Source organism: Temnothorax longispinosus, chromosome 7, assembly GCF_030848805.1.
Source record: "Temnothorax longispinosus isolate EJ_2023e chromosome 7, Tlon_JGU_v1, whole genome shotgun sequence".
Taxonomy (NCBI): domain Eukaryota; kingdom Metazoa; phylum Arthropoda; class Insecta; order Hymenoptera; family Formicidae; genus Temnothorax; species Temnothorax longispinosus.
In genome coordinates, this window is record NC_092364.1 from 3,324,566 (window position 1) to 3,342,775 (window position 18,210).

At 42.3% G+C, this 18,210-nt stretch overlaps 1 protein-coding gene across 2 annotated transcripts; it reads right to left on the bottom strand.

Moving 5' to 3' along the window:
* Positions 1 to 878: 878 nt before the first annotated feature.
* LOC139816820 (uncharacterized) lies at positions 879 to 18,091 on the bottom strand. 2 transcript variants are annotated; one of them, XM_071784578.1, is made up of 5 exons: positions 17,843 to 18,091; positions 16,799 to 16,924; positions 14,703 to 16,700; positions 14,416 to 14,581; positions 879 to 13,919 (listed from the first exon to the last, which is right to left on the bottom strand). In XM_071784578.1, the coding sequence occupies exons 1-5, from the start codon at positions 17,906 to 17,908 to the stop codon at positions 13,705 to 13,707; spliced, it is 2,571 nt and encodes an 856-aa protein (XP_071640679.1). In that variant the 5' UTR covers positions 17,909 to 18,091; the 3' UTR covers positions 879 to 13,704. The 2 variants fall into 2 exon arrangements, with proteins under 2 accessions (XP_071640679.1, XP_071640680.1); XM_071784579.1 differs by lacking the exon at positions 17,843 to 18,091 and adding an exon at positions 17,072 to 17,354.
* Positions 18,092 to 18,210: the final 119 nt, after the last annotated feature.

Here is an 18,210-nt window from a genome sequence, read left to right on the forward strand (position 1 = left end):
TTTTTAAATGTCACTTAAAAAATAATTAGCTTTTATTTCAAATGAATCACCCTGTACATACTTTTGAAGTTTTGCTAATTTTTGAAAATTAGAATTTCTGTAACTTGATTTTTAGACTTAAACAATTTTAGGAATTTTTGAAGTTTTAATTCTTGACATTTTACTCAAGTAACATCTCTGTTTGATTACATAATTCTTCTTCTTACTTTGTCGATTTTTGAAGATAAAATTTTTTTCAATTAAAAACGCTAACGCAGATTAGTGTAATTTACTAATTATTGATAAAATTTATTTCAATTTTATTGACCATTAGTAAATTATCAACCTGTGCTACCGTTTTTAATTATTGACAAACATTTTATTCTTAAAAATCGAAAAAGTATTTGGAGAATATAATCAGCGAGAAGGTACAATCTAAAATTTCAAGATTTCTAAGAATTGCTGTAATCTTAAGATTCTCTTTTAATTGCCGCAAAATATATCTACTTATTTACACCAATTATCGCCAAAGATTTAAATTTTTAAAAATTAACAAAAACTCCAAGCAATGTAATTGCAAAAACTCCAATTTTATTTATTTCTTTGCTTGTGAATACACAAGACTAATTGATTTATTCGCCATAGCAATGTGCTTCATGTAAACTATTTTTATTAATAATTGTTATAATATTGTAAAAACAAAGTAGTCTTTTTGTCAAGTCCTAGAATTCTGATTTCAGCGTTTTTTAAATATATTTTACATATTTTATCAACAGCTTTCTTTGAGATCAACTAATCTCAACATAAACAAAAATATTAGTATTCGAGAAAAAAAGATACCAATTATACGAATTAGAGGAGGGTTTCGTTGGTAATAAATAGGCGTATACGTGAACATGTGAACATGAAAGAGATACCATTTATTTAGCTTATAAGAACGAACAAGTAAATTTACGTAGGAAGGACACTTTGAGTAAAACACATTTTTTTGTTCTAATCGTCGTAGTGTTCGGAACATAAAGAGGAGATTTAAAAACGAAAGGAAAGAACGGGAAGGAGAATGGCCATCTTTGCCGATTTCTAGATTTTGCTCGAACAGCATCACGCTCGCAACGCCTTAAAAACGATATCTATCGGGGAAATTACTAAAATGTCTCTCAAAGCGAAAGCACGTGGATACGCGTCTCCTACTTGACATTCACGTACGCGTAATACATATTTATATATTTATATTCATATATAGATATTCATATACTAGAGCGAGGAAAAAAAAACAGAAAAAGTAACTGACTCCGAAGAGGGACGCGCATTGAACATGCCTTTTTTTTCTCTCAACTCTCTTCTACTATGTAAGTCTAAACGGGCGTTTAATAAACTAGTAAAGTACAAACAGTTCCATTATGAGAGAAAGAGAGAGAGAGAGAGAGAGATAGTACATTAAGCTCAGGTTTACATACTTACGACTACGATCTTAACAAAAACGTGGTTTTGTACGCTCAACTTCGCGCCTCGCGCAAGTCGCGCTTGGCCATCGTTTCATTTGGATTAACCTTTTGGGACGACCACTGCGGAAGTCCGATTAACTCGATCAGCGATTAATTTATCGAGTAGTACCGTTTTTTTTTTGTTTAACGTGGAAGGGCTCATTAATTTCTCGTTGTGTTCGACATGTGGGGAGATCGGAGATTGGCCGATTAATATCCATTTCTATCAGTGCAGATTAACTTTGTTCTCGGTTTAATTTACTTTTTATCTTTTTTTAGTTTTAAGAATTAGAAAAGGGTAAAAAGTAAGTTAAACCGACATTAAAGTTAGGACCTAAGCAGAATGGCTGACTTGTAATTTCAAGACAATGTTTTATACTTGAAGTCTTTGTCTTTAGTACAATACTGTCTTGTGTCTTAAGTCTTAAATATGTGTACGAAGTGTCAACGACTTTAAGACTTGAGAGACAAGACTATATTCGTTACTGAAGACAAAGACTTAAAATACAAAACATTGTCTTAAAATTATAATAAGTCAGTCATTCTGCTGAGGCTCTTAATCTCCATTGGTAGAAATGCAATGGGCATAAAAGGTTCCAATGAGCGATTAATCGCTGGTCAATGATCGCCGATTAAGTTAATTGGAGTTTAGCCGAGGTCGCCCCGGGAACACTGGCGCGGGACACCATACACGAAATTTTCACACTTCAGACGATATTACCGCGAGACACATCGAATATCAACGTGGGAACACAAACGAGATACTCTCTCACACACGTACACACACACACAATCGCACGCGCATGCATGCATGCATAAAATCCTCGACAGTGAAACATCCGTGGAACAATTAAACATCATCGCGCGACATTAATGTGTATTTCTGTCGACGCAGATTAACTTTAATCTCAATTTAACTTACTTTTTGTCTTTTTCCAATTTTAACAATTAAAAAAAAGATAAAAGTAAATTAAATCGAGATTGAAGTTAATCTACATTCGCAAAAATTGACATAAATATATTATAAGAATACGCTGGGGCTCGTAAAAAAAAAATACGAAACAAACTTTCCCTTATCTCGTCGCCTATCGCGCGTAGGAGGTCCCTCAACTGTGCATCCCGAGGAAACGTCGCGAAGGTGAAAGACGAACAAAGGGAGGGACTTCCGGCGACGATAGAACGTGACAGATCAACCCGGACGCGAATTTACGCGTTTCAATCACGTGGCAGGATTAAAGCGATCGATTTTTTTTTTACATCGGCGTGAAAAAGGAATTTTATTTTAAATTTCGCTTTCACAAGTATACCTCATCTCCAAACGCGTTCGTTCGAATCTCAGAGAGTCCGCGCGGGGAGGCTCGCGGATTGAGTGTAAGAGTAGAAAGGGGAACGTCTCTCGCGACTACCCTCGTGTACGTGCGCGCGTCGCGATCGAGCGCACAGAATGGTCCACGTTTCTTCTCCGTCGCTACCCTCGGACGACCGGGGGGACGTCGCGCGCGACGTCCCCCCGGCACAGAAGTGAAAACGAAACGATCGTTTGAGCAAGAGTCTAAAACACCGTTTCTCCTTCGTATATTTCTTTTTTTTTTCCTTCTTTTTTCTTTCAGCTAGCGAACTACGCTCTAACGCGACTGATACGAACGTCCATACGCGTGTGACGATCTGCCGTGCCGCTTCGACGTCGCTCGCGGAAGACGAATCCGCTCGGTCTAATCTAAGTAATTTGATGTAACTTACTGCTTTCCATCCATTAAAATCCGCGTTAAATAAAAATCATATCAGGGGATGGGGATCGAGGGGGGAGGGAGGGGGCTACCCCCCGTAGTACAACCGAGTTGATTCCATCGTCATTTTTCCCATCACGATCAGACATATCCCCGTTTGGACGGGATTGTTAAATAAGGCGAATCGAGGGAGAGAAGGGGGGAGAAAAGGAGAAACTCGTCAATCCGTCGGGGAATCTTCTTCCCGAGACCCTCGAAGCGACAGCATCACGTTGCACACGCTCGGAGGAGAACGGATATCCGCTCCGATCCGAGCGACGAGGCCCCGCTCGGATTTTTACAGCCTATATAGCTCAATATAATTTATATTATATAATCTGCCCGCGTGTATCGAGACGAATACGATAGGTACGATATATTATTGACAATCATTACGGCGGATCCTACTATCGATATATGCATGTACGTATGCAGTATGCACCAATGTGTGCGTACAATTATACATGTCATATGCGTTATATTACATGTATAATTATACGTGCATACATACACGCGCATACAATGTATATAATTAGGTACGCTTTGTGCAAGGTAATCGTTGTGTGACAAAACGGTAAAGGACAGTGACTTTCAACACGCTTCGAAAGACAGATGCGCCTTTTGAATGAGATGCCGCTTTTTTTCTTTCTTTCTTTCTTTCAGTTAAAACGAGAGGATCCGATCCAGTATATATATGTAAAGTATATATAAAGGTTTCTTTTTTTTTTTTTTTTCTACCACAGCCCATTTAAAGATATATCATTCGCGTATTATTATTAATATTATTACGCCGTCCCTCCGGTACGCGGTCGGCACGACCCTGCGCGAGCATGCGTGCCGAAAAATTCGCGGCATAAGAAAGAAAAGGGTCCGTCGGTTTCTCCAGTCTCGGCTTCCTCGCGTCCTACGCATATCTATCCCGAGACCGTAATGCGTACGTTTTATTTTCTTTTTTTTTTTTTAATTTAATTATTAAGTTTGCTTGCTCGAGTGCCCGCTGACAGCGAGGCGTTGGCGAAAACGGAGATAGAAATATCGTTACATATCGACAATGTATATTGCGTTAAGGTACCGCGAACGGGACGAGGAGGAAGCGTGATCCGAAGCGTTCTCCAACTTCTGACGCGTGATCTTCATCCCTTCCGTCGTTTCTTCTCTTTATTTTTTTCACCCTTTTTCGCGCACCTTTCCCTCTCGTTTTCGACTTTCGCTCGAGGAAGGATTGTCATTTGTTTCGATAATAACGCGCGATATTGGATTTCTCGAGTTACGAGTCACAGCCTAGAAGCATTTCGCGGAGAGAGAACCTCGAGAATTCGCTCTTGGTGGTCGGGGGCCGATCGTATTAAAAAAAAAAAAAAAACCGTTTACGCTTCTCACCGTGTAACGCGCGCACGGAAAACGGGGTGGCTGATAAAGCGTTACGAAAATATTTTCGTTTTAGAGAGAAGATTCGCTTCCACAACGGGGCAGGGAGACTTGGAATCTCGAGGGTGGGGGGGAAGATATTCAGCGATCGACGAGACCCCGGATCTCTGGACGTGGACGACGTCTTCGAGGGAGAACGTGCAGACGTTGTTAAACGTGTATAAGCTTCAAGAGAGAGAAGTGTTTGCGCGCGCGTGTTTCTGCGATCGTTTTCTTCCACGATATGTGTCGGAGTCAGGGATAAGATGGTGGGACCGTCGCTGGGAGAATCGCCGTGATTAAGAAGAACGAGTCGCGCGCGAAGAATAGGAGTGAACAGCCATGGCGACAACAACGACGACGACGACAACACGAAGACGCTATTACGTAGTCGATACGATTAACGTTTACACACTTAAAAGGCATGCCGCGACGAGGATGCGGAAATCAACGGCAAGTTTGAAAACAGAGGCGAGGAGAGATCGCGAGGAGATCGGACAACGCAAAAACCACAAAATCGGGACATGAGACGTCTTTAATGTCCATTTCTACCAATGCGGATTAGCTTTAATCTCGGTTTAATTTACTTCTTACCTTTTTCTAATTCCTAGAATTAATTCTAGGAATTCTAGGAATTAGAAAAAGGTAAAAAGTAAATTAAACCGAGATTAAAGTTAATCCGCATTAGTATAAATCTTGAATCTCGGTTCAACTTACTTTTTTCTAATTCCTAGAATTAGAAAAGGATAAAAAGTAAGTTAAACCGAGATTAAAGTTAATCGGCATTGGTGGAAATGGACATAAGACGTCTTATATGTCCCGATGTTGGACATTGTGTTGTCTGGTTGTATCTCCTCGATCGTCGTGTCGTTCGCAACTCTCTCGGCCAATTTCCACGGCCTCTGCCTTTCTCTTTTTTCCCCATTTCCCGTTCATCGCGGTCGCGAGGGTACGACCGTTCGCTGGTAAAAAATCTTACGGTTAAATATAAAAATAACAATCGCGGCAACACGCTCGTGCTCGCGCGAGAAACACGAGAAAGCCAATGCGGATAACGACGACGATGAGACTAACTATCGGTAGACCTAGCCGGTTACTTTCTGGTCGCTAAACCACCCTAAACCACCCACCCTAAATCACCCTTGCCTACGTGCGAACGCGAGGAAACGAAATGCGTGAAGACGACCGAGATTTCGAGCGTCGACTTAGAGATTGAAGAGCCGTTTCGAAGGGGGGTTCCGCGTTCCTACGTTCTCCCGGAGGTTTTGCGCCACACGTGCGTATCTATTCGCTTCGGGTATTCGCACGCGATAACGCTCCCGAGAACCTCTTCGGATCGAAGGCTAAGGTTTACGTATTCGAGGAGAAAAGGAAACGGATTAGGTAAAATCATCCCGATAAATTCGTACGAAATGCGCCGGAGCTCCTAATAAAATACACGGGAAAACGATTACTATTGTCCCGGGACGCGCGCGAGGGATCTCGACTGTGCGCGTTTCTCCAAACTCTGTGGAGCGTAAAATCCCAAAACGGATCAGCTTCGCGGAAAAAAAAAAAAAAAAAAAAAACGAGCGCGATATCGAGATATCGGCCCGCGGTGTCGCGAGACCCATCGCGAGTCCCGAGTTTCCTAGAGGTACATTAAATATTATTGTAGCGTAATCGTTGTACAGTATCCTTTGTTTTAATGGTCCGCAAACCGAGCACCTCCGCTCGATCTCGTCGACGCGCGACGTAGGCCCGATCGCTCCGTTCTCACCCCGCTTTTTTTATCTTTTTTTTTTACTTCGTTTCTTCTCCGTTACCCTGAACGCACACGACGCCTCGAAGCAGAGTGATTGTCTCTTGAATTGAATTTTAATTCCACGAGCGGGAGGAGGATCGATCGTTCGCCTTTGTTCGCGCCGCGTTTCCCGCGAGACGCGCCGTGAGAAAGTCAGATGGTCGCCTCGATGGGTTTGACTCTCTCGGTCTTTCTTAATCGACGTAATCGACTCTAGATTATAATGAGACACAGGACCGTGAAGCTAAGATGCTGCGATCGCTCGGCTAATTCGTTGATGCGACGTCGTCGTCGCGATTGAAAAAACTGGGCTCGCGACTATCTAACACATCGTTAGGAACTCTAATCGACAAGTTTCACTCTTAAAATCTAACGGACGCGAATATCTGGTAGATTACATTCATGTGTATTTAGACAAGTAGCAGCTTGTAAGTTATACCCTTAGGCGAATCGAAGAACTCGTCTCCAAGTCAATCATGATTTTTTTTTTTTAGACGCTCGATTTACACGCATCGAGTCAAGTTAAAATTATCTGACGCGAAAAGTTCGCAGTTATTCGGGAGATTCTATTGGAAATCCTGTCATCTTTCGGATTTAAGAGAGCTTGGAAAAATAAGCTCTTCGATTCTGTCAAACATTAAATTCTACCCGCACAGTCAAACCCATCGGAGCCATCTGATTGCGCAATCGATCGCAAGAACGGTCGAAGCTTCCTATTTATAGGCAACTTCTACTAATTTATTCCCATTATATAAAACAAAAGCGTGACTGTAAGTTATTAAAATGTTAAATGTATGCAAAAAGTTATTGTTAACTAGCATACTATATAACATTGATAATGTAATATTATATAATTAAACGTTTCAACGTGCGTTTCAATCATCGTTATTCTCGACTTACATAAGTACGGATCTGTTATCCGTTCAACACAAAGTCCATCGACCGTTCTGCCGAGTATTATATTATACCTTACGGCGACGTCCACGTGACCCGCATTGCGGACGCTCTCGTCGACGAGTTTAATCGAGGATTTTCAGTGAGCCTAATGCGCTATAATTAGAAGTGGCATCATTTCGCGAGATACGAGCGCGAGTTCTAAACATATAAACGGCTTTACGAGTCGCGTATGTGTCTCTAAGACGAACGGCTAACGATATCCTATAAGTGAGAGCCTTGCTCCTCTTCTTCCTCTTCTTTTCTGTCTTCGCGCAGACGTTATCTATTGCTTATCTATGATTCTATGCGGTATGTCGTGTAAAATAAGCGGCGATGTGTGTTACGAGTAAACCGGCCGGCTAAGACAGCCCCGTTCCTCGACGGCCGAACTGAACGCCTTCAATTTTTGCGTTTTTCACGTAGAAATTCCTGGTTGCTTAATTACCGACCCTGGTCAATTTTTTGCTGGGCCACCGGGAAAACCGGCCGGCGATCACGGCCGATCTCGATTTTCGATATTGTGCGCGAGAGGAAAAAAGAAAGAAGAGACGAAGATCCTCTCGTCGCGTCACATTTATTCGCAGGTGAACGTAAGGAACGTCGAGAACGGTATCGAATTTCGAGCTCGGCTAGATCGTGACTCGGTTTCCCAATCCCCGACACTTTTACATTAGCTATTAAGTATGTACAACGACATAAAACAGAAAACAACGAACAACGCGACGGGAAGAGTTATCTCGTGGCAGAAGGGGGGGGGACGAACATGCCGTCGAATCTCGTAGTTAAGTGTCTAACATCGTTAAGTGTCTAACACATCAGGAAGCTTCTCATGACCTGAGCTTATTCGCGCTAATTTGAGTTTCTAGGGCCGATAAACGCGTCTAACAAACGATCTAATCCAAATTGTGCTACGTTCCGTCTACTTTGCTCCACGCTGATCGCAACGCGATTTCCAACACGGTCGGGGGAAAAAAACAAGTACGGATATTGCCGATCGACGGCGGAGCTTGAATATCTACGAGCTTCAATATTAGGACCTCAATTCCGTCTCTTCGCGCAGAGGCTGCGGAGAATACGAGAGCGAAAGTAGGAGAGATAGAGCCGTACATTGTTCCCTAGCTTTATCTAAGAAGCTCTCGATATATTTCCTTATGTATTATATATAAATATTCTCGCTCGGCGATCGCGAAGTCGCGATGTACAAGTCAATGCACTTTCTTCCTTTCATTGTGTGAAAAGCGCGAGAACCGATTCCTAACACGCATACATATAAATCTATAACGTATCAACACATGTGTTTATATCGTGTGTGTATATCGTTTATACGGTACGTCCCGTTTTTACTATATTATCTTCCGGCCAGTTTGAAGTCGGTATTCTTAAACTTATTAATCGCACATTAAAATAAAGCACGTTCCAAATTCGGAAAAAAAGTTAGAGGCAGAAAAATTAACAAAATGCGAATAATAAATAGCAGTGTTATAATTATTATTATAAAAAGGACGATTTCTTTTTTAAACAATGTAACCATTCCCCACTGTGGGGCGAAAATTCATATAAATTAGGAATATAATACGCAAGACTTACTCAATGAAGATCGTTGCGTTAAACGGGAAAAATAGCGTTGACATATAGAAAGTGAGAGACGATTTCTCTTCGTATTTTTTTGCGAAAAGTTCGTCTTCTAAATTATATATCGGCCTAAAAAAGATAATACAGTTGAAATGGGAACCCTGTACATTTTGATAACATTACACTTCGATTTTCGCTTCGCATTGTTGCTCGCAATATTACCTACCTACACATTTTCTCTACGCCGAATACACGTAAATTATGATACACACAATACGTGGTACTATACGTGAAGACCATCGTCTTGAACCACGGTCTTACTTATCCCCCGTTATCTATCGACAGAACGAAAGCTCCTTCGAATATCTGCACGCTGGTCTCTATCTATCATCTAAATTCGAGGTACAATATCGTAGTGTCAATGCAAAAAGAGTATCTGAAATTGTATATTAAGCGAACGAATAATAAATTTATATAATAAATAACGCTACGCGCTGAAACACATAATATGGTAAATTCGTAATGAGCATAGCACGAGGCCCTACGATTTCAGCTTTACTCCGTCCGAGACTTACAAGCCGCTTAGGCGAGTTCGAAAGCAGTACCTAGCTATTAGGAAGAACGAAAGAATACGACGTAGACAGTGTAAGTCAAAGAGGACCTCGATACTACGTACGCTCGACTAGCCAAGTCTACTAGTTTACATAAATTTTTCTTTATATCCTCTCCATATATAGGAACAATTGAACGAGTAAAACATCAAATAACTACTACAAGTCAACTATAAAAAGTTTACATAACGTGTATGTAAAAAACGAACTGAACCGGACTTGACTCAATAAAAAAAAAAAAAAAAAAGTATGTAACAAACTCATTAAAACTTTAGATATTAATCAACATATCTTAATTATCAACGTATAAATACTGATTGTCTACAAAAGCTCATGCCACTTTAGGACATGGCAAAGTGGTCGCGTCAAATCAATAACCGCTAATCTATAAACGCAAGTCGCAGGTAACATATTATACATATCGCAAGTAGCGGTCTCACGACGACGAGTCTCTTTTAAGTAGGACAGAAAAACTAACTAGAAAAATAACTACGGCTCAACTATGCGTTGATAGCCCCGAGTACGTATCGATCGTATAATTTACCACGCTACCATCAATTTAACATTAATCTTACAAAGCCGCTTAGAGAAATACTTTCACGATATTTAATGGCGGACGAGATTCGCGATTCTTCTACGACGAGAGATATGAGTTTTCGATACAACGTTATCGTAATAACGATACGATCGTTATCACGAGTGCTCGAGAAGTGCGTCATCGCAAAAGCATCATTTTTTAAGTTTTACACGACGACATATATACATAAGACAAGCATTTCGTCTCTAAGTTTAGGACGTAATTAGTTTCTCTAAATAATTAGTACCTTTTTAAGTCAATCTTAAGGAAGGTATTTAGAGAAATTTACTATCACTCTCTTCCGGTATCAATTATCAATTTGCGGATTCACCCACTGCCATAGTGAAAACTTATACAAATGTTTGGTCTATGTATGCATGTATGTCGTTTTTCATGATATATATATATATATATGGTAATCATAGTTTAACAGTCTCGCGCCTCGAACATTGGTCAGTTCCTGCCATATTTTCGGCTATATTGTTTACGACATCGCTTTTTTATTTACAATATACGGACGCGGCGCACTTATACCGCACTTTGCTGCAACGAGCACACATACACATACGTACGCATACAATACGCGGGGTGGTCTTTAACGAACGGCATTTTCTCTCATTTACATATTAGCTAACTAGCTAAGATCACGTTTCACAAACTTTCCAGAATTCGATATTCGAATTTTCTAATACAAAATAATCATCACATCAATGCAAAAGATGTGGAAATATATCTTTGACTGATTATTAATAATATAATATCGAATAATTAAAGATTTTCAGATAACTACGGACTTGTTATATCACGTGTCACAAACACGTTTAAATTATCATGTTGGAATTCATCATTTTTGGAAGTTCACTTTACGTACACAATTATCACAAACTGTTAATATTACTTTATAACCCTGAGAATACTTTTAAGCGACTTTAAGACATTTTTAGAAAAATACAATTATATTAGAAATTGATGTAAGATTTGAATATATCCATAATACGATTCTTTCAGATGTAAAATTCAAATTAAATATAAAACAAATTCAAACTCTCCTGCATTATATTAGTTAACACCTGCGCAAACTTGATTCACATCCCTTTCTATTGTCTAACAAGATAAATTGGCTAAACAAAGATATTTTTCTACATCGAGATATTTCCTACAATAAAAAAAATATATTGAAGTCAATGATGAGTGACGTTATTTTAATTAAGAATACAATCTGCTAAATAAAAATAATAGATATGTAAATGCCGTTGGTCAAAAAACAACTGTTTACATATACAATACGTCGTGTCCACTACTTGAAACAAGAATGACCAATATCATCCTGAAGGTTCAACATGGAGGAGAATACATTTTATCCGAGTTTAGTACTAAATATGTTAAAAACGGTACAGATTCGTCGAGTTTAGATTTGAATGTTAAGAGATAGTCGAAAATGGTTCTACGTCAATTTTTACTAATTAAAACGTCACATAATATTTCCTTGAGACTAATCGAGCTCAAAATTATATCAGATTTATCAAACGTGAAATAAAAAACTTGGAACAAGGATGTCACAAAGTCTCCACAATACATTATTTGCAAAACTTATTTAAAAAACGCAATTTTACACACCAAATAAATCTTGCAAATTAGATTTTTCTTGCATCGAGCCTTTCTAGCTTTCGTATCTTGATCACAAATTGGATCATACGACATCGCCTTGTTTCCATTTCACAGCCACACAATACTCGGTCATCCCGGTTTCAAAATATTGATATGTGTACGCGTTTGTATGCGCGTGACTGTGTACGCGTGCGTGCATGCGTGCATAAGTTTGCAATAACATCGCATGCAGTTTAAAAGGGATTGTCAAACACATATCTATGCTGTATTTTTTAATTAACGCGCGATGTACGGTATTACGCTAGACTTTTTATATTCGGACGTTCGTGAAACACGCGTGTACTTCTTCTAAAGCGCACGAAATTTCGTGTTCGTTCCGAAGAAGAGACGTAGTCGAAAACGGAACAATCGTACTGGATCGTGTGATCGATTAAGAAAAATTGAAGTTTCGCGACAAGCTTATTTCCAAATTGTTCTAAATCTATATTCTGAAAAGGTGAATTTAAGACAATTTGGAATGACGATACACGCAGTTTACTGTAATACGCGACGCGGTTATCACCGAAAGAGATCAAAGCACGCGAAAGTTGATTGACCTCGGTTACTCTTTCGTTATATAATTAAATGCCAGATAATAGAAACTTTAGGTACTAATTAGCATCTGTTACAAGTACGCGATCGACGCATCGTTCGCGATTTCATCGCGATATGTTCGTCGCTCCGCTCGCAGGGCGATGTTACGTCTGATACAGAAATAACAATGAGTGATTTGTGAAGCAGGAACAGCAATACACAGCAACGACATAAAATTATATTATGTATACGTGCATATATGTTTTACACACGTATACGCACATATACATATTTACGTATGTACTGTGCAAAAGTTTTATGTGCGGGTGTAGCTTGATCTCGTTGTGCGTATACCTGTAGATCTGTAGATGTAATGTAGATGATTACTTCGCGTATGTGCGTGTCGTATATGTATTTCTTTTTTGTATTCGTAAAGTGAGGATACACCCGGAGCGATATTAGTAGTGAAAAGTCTGACATTAGTACTATATAAACAACATTTTCATATACATACCTATATATATATTAAAGCTTTTACATATAATATATATAAAAGCTGTATATATATATATTTATATATATATATATTTATATATAAGCTCGTGTTGCATGCGATTAAATATCGCACTTACACTTCGCGAAATATTCAAATCCTGGAACATCTACTACCACATTATGGGTCACACATTCAAGGAAGGCCACATTGAGCTAATCTAACGAGTTACTGCCGAACATTTTGAACGAGTACATCGGCGTTCTCTGCCTATCTATATCTCGTTTAACTTAGGATACGTATATAAACGAGTAATTGTACAAAGAACGGCTTCATCTATCATAATTCTAAAGGATGTAATACATCTGAGCAATCTCGTTCTTGCTGCGAGTTAACGCAGTCGTCAACGATTTTCGAAGCTAGCGGCCGTTCACCGGTTCAAACACGATCGACACTGCTCTCGGTTTATTTCCATTTGGCGTCGAGGAAAAAAGCGATATATATATTTTTTTTTGTTTGTTTGACACGCGACAGAGATAAACCGATAAAGGATAGGCAGTTCAGCGAAACTCTCGTATCTAAATCGGTGTTCTCGAAAAGCTAAGTCGGTTACACTGTCGTAAGCATTAAAATACGTTACGGTAGAAAACTATGGAGTTATTAACCTGTAAAAAGTCGCACGCGTCTCCAAATGTCCGTATTACGCATTAGTTTCATTCGTAATGTATTACCTCGTGTATCGCGAGTGAAAGTTTTGAATTTAATGGGCGGCATTTTGTTTCAACAGTAAAATTAATCGTAATACACCAGCAAAAGCTTTTCAAAAACGTAATACTGTACGTAAGTAAAAAGCTGCTGGAATCTCGATTTAGTACTTTAAGATGAGCGATACCAAGTGGATTCAGCGCAAGTTTGCTAGGTATTGCTTGTGTAATCGTTGGTTCCGTCTTTCGTTTGACTTTCGCTGTGGGCTTTCGCATCTAAGACTGGATCCTTAGAAGCCTCGACGACTTTCTTCTCTATGTCCAAGTCATAAAGTAGTGTAGCCTGTAGCGCATTATACATACCGGTCCGCGCGTATCGCGACGCCTTCGTCAATTCGTGGACGCTCCCAGCCAGAGTCAGAATATCTACGCACACGCACGCACGTGTTATAAATATTACAAGTTGCGATATTCGATATTAGACGCGTAATCAAATATTTGAGGTTGCCGCGTATTCGAATAAGTATTCGAATTAGCTGAGATGGCTTTGTTGCTTTACTTTCTTGTCTTATTTCTTTAAAACTAGATAAAAAGATCATAGAATTGCTGCCTTCCCCGAAAAGCTATAAATTTTTAATTAATTTTGAAAGAAGTTCTGTCGTTTAAAGCAGATCTTTTACGAATTTTAAGATTTCCATCAATAAATATTCAAAAGTTACCTCTAAAATTTAAATCTGTAAGCACTTGAAAAATTGTCAGGCTTTTATTTCACTATTTGCTTTTCTTATTGCTTCGCGGGTAAAGATAATCGGTAGAACTCTCGAGGATTTATTCAGGAGTTAAATTAATTGTCCGTGAACAATTCATACCACATGCTTTCTAAAAATATTTATAACAGCTCTTGCTTAACTATGACACTCACCATTGTCGTCATACGCTAAAATGCAATGTGGGTTCTCCTTCTGACGTTTGATAGCATTCGCGATCTCTTGCTTGCGACACTCTTGAACGTACTTGATAGCTTCCAGCCAATATTCCATGGCCTTGTGCACGCGTTGATTCATCGTGGTCCCACGTAGGCGTTCCATCTGTTTCACAAAATTGAGTATATATTTAATACACTGCGTAACAAAAAAATTGAAAAACAAATTAAAAATGTTCCCTTTATTTAAAGAAAAAAAATCTTCGTAAGCGATATTGTCTACTGACCTTTGCTATCAACGTAATGACACGAGCGTGTTCCCTCAAGTAGTCGATTATCAAACGATCCACCCTCGACGGATTTCCCTGAAGACGCGGGATGGGTATGTTATTCGCGCTGGTCACTCGTTTCCCCGGGAAATGCGCGGCCAATCCAGCCTCGCATTTCTTGCGCTCCTTTTCCAACTGCTTGAATTGCTCGTACGTTTGTTCAAGATTGAAATGCAATATACTCGAGGGACCAGTCTTTCTGGCCGCGCCACTGCCGTTTCTAAAACTCAAGTTTCCTCCGTAAAGCGCGGAGAACAGTCGCGGGACAGGATGAACCGGCACCGGAACAGGAACTGGCATCACCGATGGAAACGCTCCCGATCTCACGGTATTCGTGCCCGATATCATTCCCGAGTTGAAAATAATATCGGGAGGCGGAATCCCAGCTGGAATGCTCTGCATTTTCGATATATGGTGTCGTTGTTTCAGAATATGATTGAAGGCATCCTTGTCCAGGGTGGATCCCGTGATGCGATCGGTCAAGTGACTTCCCGAGGGAAACGCGATCTCTTTGCCCAAGTCGAATCCATCAAGTTTGTACGCGTTGACCTTAGGCTGCTTCAAATCGTTGTGATAGAATGTAGAATTTTGTTGCAGTATTTTCAGAGCGTCGCCACTGTTGGCAGTGTACTGTTGATAATTGTGACAGCCGTACTTAGCGATAGGCTGGTACATGTTGCGCGAACTCAGATTCTTCGGAAATCCTATCGGTGAGTATGTCTTGGTTTCGATGGACTTTGATTTCGGATTGATCATCTTTAACAGGCTATTATCCATTCTACAGTCACTAGGGAAACAAACGTTCTCGTTCGTGTCCAAATTATTCGCCGAGGACGCGACAAAGTTGTTTGTACCGGAGGGATAATAATCGATCAAGTTTTTGTAATCTTGGTCCACAGCTTGATCCAGTTTGTAGCTACGAGCTTGCGACTGCAAGAACTGTATCTGCTCGTTCGGTATGCTGATACTCGTCATATTTAATCTGGCGGTGTCGCGAACGTCCTTGAAGTCACCCATGCCGTTGCGTTGCATCCCGCTCCCGAAACAGGTGTGCAGAGCCGTGTCGGCGGGCGAGAAGTGCTGCAACGGCGAGTTCGACAGGAAGCCGGAATCGACGCTGAGATCGGTCATCGCCGAGTTGGGCCTGTAGCCAGGACCCTGACTAGGGTTACCGGTAACGCCGTACATGTCGTGCATGTTCACCATGGTATTGCCGCCGTACGAGTTGGACGATACGTTCTGCCGCATGCTGCTGTGATACTCGAGCTCGCCGATGGGAACGGGATTCGGGGAGTCCAGGGCCAGGGTTAACGCGGTCACGTTAAAATTCAGATCCGGTTTGGCGCAATTCGAGATTCGCGAGTAGTTCCCGGTAAGTTCGGCACGGCATCCCATCGAGGGGGTTAACAGGGGCTCCGTCCAGTTGCCGGACTGTTTGCCGTAACTCGCCGCCCCGCTCGTGGTCGTCAACAGATCGTTGCACAACGGCATGTTGCCGCCGCCGCCGCTCGTGTACATGCCGGCGTCGTTCGCGTGTACAACGTGCGACCGCGGGTCGGACGAGTACGGGCTCGGCGCGATGTCGCTGCCGCACGCATTGCCCTGTTCCACGGACTGTCGCATGCACGTACCGAGGTTCAGCGTTTTCAGGTCGTTGCACAGATTGTTGGAATGATGGTACTCGCTCTTGGCGTTGTTGTAGATGTTGTGCAACTTGCTGGACAGCGGATAACGCGCGACCAGATGATCGACGTCGGTCAGGTAGGCGTCCAAGCTGTCCGCGACCTGGTTGGAGCGTACGGAATTGGCGTAGTCCGTCTGATAATGCGCGCCCCCGCTATTGTAACTGTTGTGACAGGTGTCAATGGTAATGGAGTCCTCGTCGAGGATCTTCGATACCAAGTCGTTGACCATGGGATTGTTCAAATCTTGACTATCCTCGTCCTCGACGTTCATCTAAACAGAGTCGCAGTTAAACGCGCGCGACGAAATTATGGACGACCCGCGCTGCGTCGTTCGCGCGAGGAAAAATTCGTGAAAATAAAAAAACTTACGTTTCTCTTTGTGCCGCAGCCGGTTAAGTCGTAGCCCCAATGATTGTACTCCAGGCCGTGCACGTCCCTAGAGTAGACCTTCCGCGGTACTTCCAGCATATTGACACCACGCTCGGTCTCGTTATTCTACGGAAAGCAATACGACGACGTGAGATCTCTGGGATTTGGGGCCACGGTACTTATCGCGGCGCGGGGCAGCGGGCGACACCGAGACACGAGCGACCGTAACGTAAACTCCCGCAGGGAGAGATCTCACCCTGCCCTTCGCCCTACCTATATAGCACTCGGTCACGGTACTCGCATCGCGCTCGGCGACGGCGGCGGCGGCAGCGGCGGCGGAGAGAGAGAATCTATCGATTGTTTTCGAACGGCGCGAGGACGAGGGCGGCTCGGGAATGCTACGCGACCGCGTCTCGCGACGACCGACGAAATAAAATCTTAATAACGAATCGAACGCGCGACGTCGGAGCTATCGCTGTCGCGAACGGGGCCGCGGCGACTCGGCCCGGACACGGGGACGGGGGAGCGCGCGCACAAACACGCACGCAGGCAGGCAGACGGCAGAGCGGGCAGAGGCAAGCAGACACACACACACACACACACGCACGCACACCGAGGGGCAGATCCAATAATACACCGCGAGTATCCGCGCTCCTCGCCGATCGTAACGAGCGAGGGATCGCGGGCCAATATCGTCACCATTTACACTCTCGCGGGCGTTTTCTCCCTCGCCTTTTTGGCCGTTAACGGTAACGGCTCCCAAACAAACGCGGATCGCCCCCGCCCGCCCTCCTTCGTCGGACGTACGGGCCGTCGCTGTCGCACAATGGATTCTTTTTTTCTACTCCTCTTCCTTTTCTCTCCGCCGAATGTATGATTTCAGGTGTGGAGAGGTGTAACGCGGTGTAGTTAGAATAAACTGTTGGCACGTATGTAATACTTCTTTCCATCAAACCGCGAGAGAAAGCCTCGATCTTTCGGTTCGGCGAAGGCAGAGATATACGTATGTGTGTTGAAAGAGAAAGAGAGAGAATGTATTCTCACCTTGCCAACGGCGAAAGCATTGCTGCCGATAATCGCGGCCAAATTATGCACCTCGGACAGAGCCATCGGTAAAAAAAAATTCGCGGCGGTCGTCACCACCGTCACCCAGCACCACTACCATCGCTACTCGCCATCACCCTTTTCGCTCTCTCACGCCGCGGCAACCAGCTGCGAGCATTCTCGATCGGTCCCGATTGGCGACTCCAGTGTTACTCGTTACTCCCGCCGACCGTCACCCGTCACCACCGTCGACTGCCGTTCGCGTGCCCCCCGCCGCCTGCGCCGCACCCCGATGCACTCACCCTGACCAACACCGCACTGACCTACATGAATCCCCAACCGCAAGAGACACGTACACTGACGCACAC

Coding starts and splice junctions, on each gene's coding strand:
- LOC139816820 (XM_071784578.1), bottom strand. CDS start 17,908: ATGGCTCTGTCCGAGGTGCATAATTTGGCCGCGATTATCGGCAGCAAT. Junction 16,925..17,842: donor ATGCTTTCGCCGTTGGCAAG/GTGAGAATACAT, acceptor TGCTTTCCGTAG/AATAACGAGACCGAGCGTGG. Junction 16,701..16,798: donor GCTGCGGCACAAAGAGAAAC/GTAAGTTTTTTT, acceptor GACTCTGTTTAG/ATGAACGTCGAGGACGAGGA.